The sequence below is a fragment of the Lytechinus variegatus genome, chromosome 14 (assembly GCF_018143015.1).
Source record: "Lytechinus variegatus isolate NC3 chromosome 14, Lvar_3.0, whole genome shotgun sequence".
Classification (NCBI taxonomy): Eukaryota; Metazoa; Echinodermata; class Echinoidea; order Temnopleuroida; family Toxopneustidae; genus Lytechinus; species Lytechinus variegatus.
In genome coordinates this window covers 16,223,415-16,232,190 of record NC_054753.1, presented here as the reverse complement: position 1 = coordinate 16,232,190, position 8,776 = coordinate 16,223,415, and the positions used below count along the sequence as shown (strand labels likewise).

The 8,776-nt window shown below is 37.7% G+C and overlaps 1 protein-coding gene across 1 annotated transcript; it reads right to left on the bottom strand.

The window, feature by feature from the left end:
* Positions 1-3,897: 3,897 nt before the first annotated feature.
* LOC121427707 (fibrinogen C domain-containing protein 1-like) lies at positions 3,898-6,663 on the bottom strand. Its single transcript, XM_041624233.1, has 3 exons — positions 6,501-6,663; positions 5,223-5,484; positions 3,898-4,297 (listed from the first exon to the last, which is right to left on the bottom strand). The coding sequence occupies exons 1-3, from the start codon at positions 6,645-6,647 to the stop codon at positions 4,029-4,031; spliced, it is 678 nt and encodes a 225-aa protein (XP_041480167.1). The 5' UTR covers positions 6,648-6,663; the 3' UTR covers positions 3,898-4,028.
* Positions 6,664-8,776: the final 2,113 nt, after the last annotated feature.

Below are 8,776 nucleotides of genomic sequence, written 5' to 3'. Positions count from 1 at the left end.
TACAGCCCGCTGGCTAAATGCGCAATGTTGTCCAAGATCATGCGCGCTTGTGGGCCCGGCTTGTGGGATTTTGCTTTTCGCTTTCAATATTTTTGCTCCCTTTTCATAGATTACTGGATGGAAAAACTCTTGTTTTTTTTCATATTTTCGCTAGATTCCGAGGCGTTGTACAACACAAATAGCGAATATTCTTATTCGTGCAATGGTGCGAGATTTCGCATTCGGTGAAAGAAAGAAACGCTCTATTCAACTCGGCTAACGCCTCGTTGAATAGAGCATCTTTCTTTCACCTCATGCGAAATCTCGCACCATCGCACTCATGCCTATTCGCTATTTGTATACTGGCCCCTAGCCCTTTTTCATAAAAGTTATTATATATGTAGTAAATGCCACCTGGGGAGCATTTCATGAAAGGACTTGTCGGACGTTTTATCCGACAAGTCCCATTTTATCCGACAGTTACCATAGGAACAGTACCTCTCAACCAATCAAAATCATGGAAAGTTGTCAGATCTGACAACTTGTCGGACGAAAATATTGATGAAACGCTCCCCTGATGGTACCTGCCATTGTAACAAGTCTCAACAGCCAATTTTGGCCAATCAGAATCCAGGAGTCAATGAGAGTTACCATGATAGTAACTTTTGTGCAATTGGGTCCTTGTGATTGTTTGAAATATCACAGATCTCTCTTTTCTCTGGCATAATCAGGGTTAAGCCATTCTATTTTTTTCTCTATTTTCCTTGAGCATCGACTATGTAATAGTGATCGGCAAGCTTTTGAAACATATTGGCCTGTATTCTGATAGCAGGTTTAACTTTGTGTTTAAAGGTTTAAAGTTGTGGTTTACGTATGGATAACCAATTGTTACATAAATCACTAACAGTAGAGATATCATACTTCAGCTCAGTTGGCTCTCAAATCATTCATAATTCTCTAGGAAGTATAGACAGATGATTGTCTTCACCATCGATGAATCAGAAAAGAGCACAGTAAACATACTTACAACTGAATAAAAAATTTGATACTTTTGGCTTTCCATACTTTAAACCACAACTTTAAACCTGAGTTGAAGTTAAACCTGCTATCAGAATACGGGCCACTGATGTCTGTAAATTTGAGGCATTACAATAAGATGGGTTTCTAGTCTGTATGCACAGACTCATATTTGACACTTTTAACTAATAAATACCCTGTCTAGTGGGGAGACTAGACTCCAAACCCTCTCTGTGTGTGTTGAATGGTATAAACCATCACAGTACATGAGTGAATCTACATGTAGTCTCACTACTTCAGACTCTTACGCGATGCATTATGCACCATGTTAAAATGAAAGGTCTGTGCCTACAGACTAAGGTATTACCACCTAGTTTATTACGACAAAAGACTAGAATACGATCATAACAAATTAATGAATTTTGTCAATTTGATATTTAATGTACATGATATTGCTAATAAAAATACTTGTAAACAATTGTAAATATACAGAGATTAAAAAAGTATGTTGTATTGTTCATTCATGCTTATTGATTTTACAATTTATATAATGTACAAAAACATCACTTTCGATTACACACTTTTGAACCTTCTATTTTTGTTTTAAAGGGGAATCCAGCCTTGGCCATAAAATGGTGTGTTGGGAAGGAGAAAAATAAATTAAACAGAATGGTGAAAGTTTGAAAGAAATCGGACAAGCAATAAGAAAGTTATTGCTGTTTTAAAATTGAGATCACTAATACTATGTAGATTTCAAATTGGCAACTGGGTAAGTAAATTATGACAAGGGGCAAGGACAACTTTCCCATAGGCCACGTACTTTATTATCAGGGATTTGTGGCTTTCTCCTAAGTACCCATTCCCCTGGGGCAGTAATATGAATATAACCCAGGTAGTATATTGTTTTATGTCCTCATGAAAGAAAAATATAATTTGAAATAAAACTTTTGGGAAAAATGACATTTTAGCCATGATATGTATTGGAGTACATGGAAAAGTAGTCCTTGCCTTACATCACTATGACATCCCATATGTGGCCAATTTGAAGTTTCCATGGGTATAGTGACTACCAATATTTACAACCTTTAAAAATTCTTAACTTTCTTGTTGTTTGTCCAATAATGTTCAAACTTTCAGCTATCAACTTGTCTGATTTTTCTTTTCCTTATAAAAACAAGTTTTAATTTGGGTTGGATTCCCTTAATTCAATAATGACTTATTTACAAGATATCAGCACCCAAGTGAATAGTTTCAATCATTCACAAAAGTAAACAACATACAGTACCATGGGCTGTCCTGCCCGGGGGGGCCACTTACATTGACGAGTGGATACCATGCGCGACCAAAAAAACACGTAAAAAGGATGTCTTTTTCACGATAGGGCACGTTACGTACGTAACGTGATAAGGGTGTCAAAAACACAAAAATAATGAAAAAATGGTATCTATTTCGCTAGGAAAATTACGTGTTTAGGGTCGACTTTGCGGGGATGATAAAACAAAATTAAATGTTTTATAAAGGATGTCCTTTCTGCCCCAACACTACGCGTTTAGAGTCCGATTTGCGCGAGGTGTAGAAGGTGGGGTCGTAGGCCTACTAAACCAAATAAGGTAAAGCCGACGACCGAAAGACCCGTAACAATAAAACATTCCTGTACTTGTTTAGGGGTTCATTTCAGGGAATATTTGCCAAGAGTATCGTTTTGTTTCCAAGACTTGTTAAGGGTAGGGTTTCACACGCCAATACTTGTTAAGGGGTGCATTTTCAGAATATGAAAATTACGTGTTTAGGGTGCTTTTCGAGACCCCATGGTCGCGCATGGTATCCACTCGTGAATGGAAGTGGCCCCCCCGGGCTGTCCTGCTGGCCTCTATTTTGGCATACAGGATCACTGTTGAAGGCATGTGTAAACATACATGTATCCACTATTAACCACACAGAACAGTAGGGACTCGAGGCTGAAAATAATATGCTTTGAATTGAAACGATAAAAATTTCATCGAAATTGGATTAGGAATAATGAAGATGTGAGATTTTTGCGTTATTTTGTTTGGGGGGGGAGTTCTTTAATTGTCTTCATGGATATGCAATGAGCGACCCAGTGATGTAATTCCACCATTTGTTTTTATGGGATATTTTTTTTCATCTGAAATGATATTGACTGCTGTCTTAATGTGCAAGATCATCATCACTGAAAAATATGTTTACACAAACACATGAATGAAAAATAAGTGATTATGATTTCATCTGAAAAAATGGAAAGTGGGATATGGCATCAGTCACCTCATTGCATATCCATGACAACCTGCATATGATTTTTATACAGAAATCATGCAAAATTTCATGTTTTCAGGGAAATTTTCAGTGTTTTGCTTGTTTAACTTTGCTCTATTCACTGAGCATATATCATTTTCAGCCTCAAATAAGAAGCCCCATATATTGCAGACCTCCATATTAGGGCCAGGTTCGTATATTATTAATATGTACTTTCAAAGGGGTACTCTGCTGAAAATAAATATATCTAAATAAAGAGAGTACAATTCACCGAGCAACATGCTGAAAATTTCATCAAAATCTATTGATTTTAAGATTAGCAAACGGTTATACGCATATCATTATGAATGTTCATTGGGTGAGCTGATGTCACATCCCTGCTTTCCCCTTCTGTTATTACATGAAATCATAATTATTTCGTATTTTCATCCATGTATGGATATTGAATATCCATTTATTAGTTCTTACAGGACAAAATTAGAATGAAGATAGGTTCTTCTACTAAAATACAACAAAAAAATAAGTGGGGATATGACATGAGTTTGCTCATTGAATAATCATGAAACGTGCATAGAACTGTTTTTTCCGAAATAATGCAAATCTTGAATAATTCATAACTTCCTTATTCCTTTTCAGACTTTGATGAAATTGTCAGTGTTTTTGTTTGTCTGATTTTTCTCTATCTGTTCAAATCATCATATCAGCCTTGAGTACCCCTTTAATACGTTTGGGAGTCTCATTTTCTGAATAAATCCCTTTTAACCCTCCGTTGGCTCACTACTGTGGTAGGAAGCCGGTCTGATCTTCATCTGAGCCTTCTTAAGAGCCGTCTCGTACCCCTTCCACCCCGACCAGATGATGTTATGGGCGCTGGCAGGGCGTGGTCGCCCCTTGTAGACCCCATTCAGGTTGCTCTCGAAGCACTGGCCGTACCACCACGCCCCTTTGCTGTTCGTGGCGCATTGGTGCTCCGAATCCCGGTCGTGCGTGTGGAACCTTTTGTTGCCATGGAAACTGAGCGAGTCCTCTGAAAAACAAAAGAATAGAGAAGTCAAGAAAAGTGTATGTAATATAATATATAGGAAACAAAAACAGAGACAAATTAGGAGGGAGAGGAGTAACGAGGATGAAAAGAGCAAATATGGGAGAGAAAAAACAGAGAAAAACGGAAAGAGAAAAATAGGCCAAGGCATGTAGACACTAAAATAGGATTTTTAAGATAGCCCTTGGTATGATCAAAACGTCCTTTTTATTTTCTTCTTCCCTTTTTCTCCTTTTACATCATCTGCTTCATCTTTCTTTATTTCATCTTCTGCTAGTACTCCTATTGTAAAGAGTAGACATAACGTGCGTTTTCATAAAATGACTTGTCGATTGTCTTGATATCCGACAGTTACCATAGTAACAGTCAGACACCTTTGCTTCTCAACCAATCAAAATCAAGGAAAGTTGTCGAATTGAAAACGTGTTTGACGATGACGATGTTGATAAAACAAAGGAGACATCTCCTTGATGAAACGCTCTCTGAATCTGAGATACTTTCCCGTTGTTTAATGATTTCAAATAAAGATGATATAAAAAAGGAAACCAATTTGAATTCTGTTATAGAACATGCATTATGACTTTGAATTCCTCGCACACCATCCCGTACCCGCTTCCTTGTCCCCCTCCCGGTAGTAGCGTAATGAACTAAAAATTTTAAGGGGGCCTGATTTGATGTGTGAGGAAAAATATCTTAAAAGCTGCGAACGAGCAAAGTGAGGAAGCAAAAATTTGAACTTTTTAACTTTTTTAAACAAAAATCCAACTTTTTGATAGAATGGGGCTTAAATATTCTGAAAATAGTATCGTATTGCAGCCATTTTCACTTCCTTTCCTTTTCTTTTTTTTAAATCTTAGTTTTTATTTTTTGGGGGTCCATCCCCCTCCCCCTACATTTCCTCCCTACCTACCTGCATCACCTTGGTAGGTGCCGAGCAGGAGCTTATAACCCGTCTCCTCGTCACCTATCCGGAAGTAATCATACTCGGCGTACTTCCGGTCACCTTGGAAGTCCTCGAGTTCCACCCTAAGGACGTAGTAGGTCTGCGTTGAGAGGCGATGAATCTTATCGTTCCCGAGCCAGTGCTCAGAGTTGACGTTACCGAAGCCGTACTTGTAGTCGTTCCAGTCCCGGAAGAAACTCACGCTTCCGTCTTCGCGGTTTTGAATCACCTAGGGATGTAGAAGTAAAGAAAGCGATATGTTATTTTGTTTTTATATTTTTCTTTTTTGTTGTTGTTTTTACTTATTTTGTTTTTTCTCCTTTTCCCTCCCCCTCTCCGTCTCCATCCATCCCCTCTCTCCCTCTCTTCCCCTCCACCTCTATCTTTCGATTTGTTGTCATCCATCATCTCTTCTTTCAATGTGTTGATCTCTCCGTAAGAGACTGGTCCACTTCTATGATCTATCCATATAAATTCACTTTTTTATATAAATTATAAATTTTTCGTAAATTATTTTTAATTTTTTGTAAATTATCTCTATCATTCTTTTCATTTACCAATCTATCTTTCTATCCAAAATACATATACAGTCTTCTTTCTATTCTTGTATATATCCATTCGTCTATCATTCTTTATCTCAATTCGTTTATCTACCCATCAATCTATATAATTATGTCTATATATTTATCCATTTATCTATCTGTCTTTCTATCTATCTATCTATCTCATTGTCTATTCTATCTATCTCATTATCTAACCTATCTATCTATCTGTCTTTCTATCTATCCATCTATCTATCTATCTCATTATCTATTCTATCTATCTTATTATCTAACCTATCCATCCATCTATCTATCTATCCATCTATCTATCTCATTATCTAACCTATCTATCTATCTATCCATCTATCTATCTATCTCATTATCTATTCTATCTATCTCATTATCTAACCTATCCATCCATCTATCTATCTATCCATCTATCTATCTATCTATCTCATTATCTGACCTATCTATCTATCTCATTGTCTATTCTATCTATCTCATTATCTAACCTATCCATCCATCTATCTATCTATCTATCCATCTATCTATCTATCTATCTCATTATCTGTCTTTCTATCTATCCATCTATCTATCGATCTCATTATCTATTCTATCTATCTCATTATGTAACCTATCTATCCATCTATCTATCTATCTCATTATCTAACCTATCTATCCATCTATCTATCCTCTATCTTACCGTCCATCCTCCTCCATCAGTCTCCGTATCACAGTACGCATAGAATGGATCCCCGTTGTCTTGTGGGTAGATGATGTAACGGCCGCTTCCCGTTGCCCCTGACAACAAAACTTCGGAGCAATCACGAGGGAGGCTCTTCAGGGTCATCGAATGGTTCTCACAGACTGCTGAAAAAAAAAGAAAATACAATTTATTATTTAAAAAATAGAGAACGAAGTGAAATGAATATCTTCAATATTGTAAATAAGAGCATATGATTATAATGATACAAGTGGAATGCCTCTGGCCATCTCACCTGCATCACGCGGTTCAATATAGCAGCAGTGCTGACTTTGAATACTACTCTAACTCGCACAAGATGTTCAGTGATACATGGTTACTCTTATGTCCACTTTTTACGAACTAGACCAATAAACTTACAGAGATATGATGGTTATTCAACAAAAAACCCCAACATGGCCAAAGTTCATTGACCTTACATGACCTTTGACCTTGATCATGTGACCTGAAACTCGCACAGGATGTTCAGTGATACTTGATTACTCTTATGTACAAGTTTCATGAATCAGATCCATAAACTTTCAAAGTTATGATGGTAATTCAACAGAAACACCCAATTCGGCCAAAGTTCATTGACCTTTGACCTTGGTCATGTGACCTGAAACGCGCACAGGATGTTCAGTGATACTTGATTACTCTAATGTCCAAGTTTAATGAACTAGACCAATAAACTTTCAAAGTTATGATGGTAATTCAACAGATACCCCGATTCGGCCAAAGTTCATTGACCCTAAATGACCTTTGACCTTGGTCATGTGACGTGAAACTCATGCAGGATGTTCAGTGATACTTGATTAACCTTATGTCCAAGTTTCATGAACTAGGTCCATATATTTTCTAAGTTATGATGACATTTCAAAAACTTAACCTCAGGTTAAGATTTCGATGTTGATTCCTCCGACATGGTCTAAGTTCATTGACCCTAAATGACCTTTGACCTTGGTCATGTGACATGAAACTCTAATAGGATGTTCAGTAATACTTGATTAACCTTATGGCCAAGTTTTATTAACTAGGTCCATATACTTTCTAAGTTATGACATCATTCAAAAACTTAACCTCAGGTTAAGATTTGATGTTGACGCCGCCGCCGCCGTCGGAAAAGCGGCGCCTAAAGTCTCACTCTGCTTCGCAGGTGAGACAAAAATGAAATGTGACACCAAATTTCAACAACTTGGGTATTAATAAAACTGACTACAGTTATGGTCCCGAGACGACAACACGTTGCACCCCAGAGAATTAACACAACCCTAAAGAGTGTAAAAGTTCCAAGCACAGAACACTAAAAATTTAACACCGGAAATAAAATTACTGGAGTGGTTCTTTGTCATGTTTGTGTACGCAAATTAACACTGCACAGTTTTTGTTGCGCATGCACGGCGATTTCATGAGATTTTCTCATCATTATAGGGGTGACGAGGTGACCCTAATTCCCCATAGGGGGCGAGTATACGAATTCCAAACCACATGTCTTCTCGCACTCGGGATCGCCTTCCATGTATGACATTAAAATGGAATATATAACAAACAAAACAAAGAAATAGATCAATAGATTGCACTCAGATCAACTTTTGGGGGTACAGTAGTTCATGAAACAGATTTTCACGGACTATCTGTTATAAGCTACTGAAATCCATGCACCTGATTGGCTCAGAGCAAATTTGTAGGTGAAAATCACTGTCAAGATGCTTCAAGAAACACTCCTAGAGGCAACTCCTTGCAGCAATGGGGCTACCAGCATGGAGGCAGTGAAGAGGGTGCTGTGACTTCTTGTTATAAGCCACTAAAATCCTTGTATCTGATTGGCTCAGAGCAAATTTGTCATTGAAAACCATTGACCAGATGCTTCATGAAACATTCCCCTCTATTTTTTCCTCAGACGGTGTCCCGATGTCGCAAACCCTCATTACACACTCCCTCCACATTAAGATGTCACGTGACCTCATCATCTAAACCTATTTTGATTATACCATGATGCGACATCAAGGGGAGCGTTTCACGATCCAATTTACCACTGACAACTGTTAAAAGTTACTGAAAGCCGATCATATGATTGGTTGAGGTCATGTTCATCAATAATGATTACTGACAGGACGAATCATGAAGCACAGACAGGAAACACGACTTCCCCTCCCCTTCCCCCTTTTCGACCATGTAAGTTTATTAACCTAAAACGCTTCTCGTGAACCTTAATACAAACCACAAACCTCGATTAC

What these genes read in the sequence shown, in the direction of transcription:
- LOC121427707 (XM_041624233.1), bottom strand. Translation starts at nt 6,647, where the DNA reads ATGACCCTGAAGAGCCTCCCTCGTGATTGCTCCGAAGTTTTGTTGTCA. An exon ending in CTGATGGAGGAGGATGGACG is followed by an intron (nt 5,485 to 6,500) that starts GTAAGATAGAGG and finishes CTACATCCCTAG; the next exon opens with GTGATTCAAAACCGCGAAGA. An exon ending in CACCTACCAAGGTGATGCAG is followed by an intron (nt 4,298 to 5,222) that starts GTAGGTAGGGAG and finishes TTTGTTTTTCAG; the next exon opens with AGGACTCGCTCAGTTTCCAT.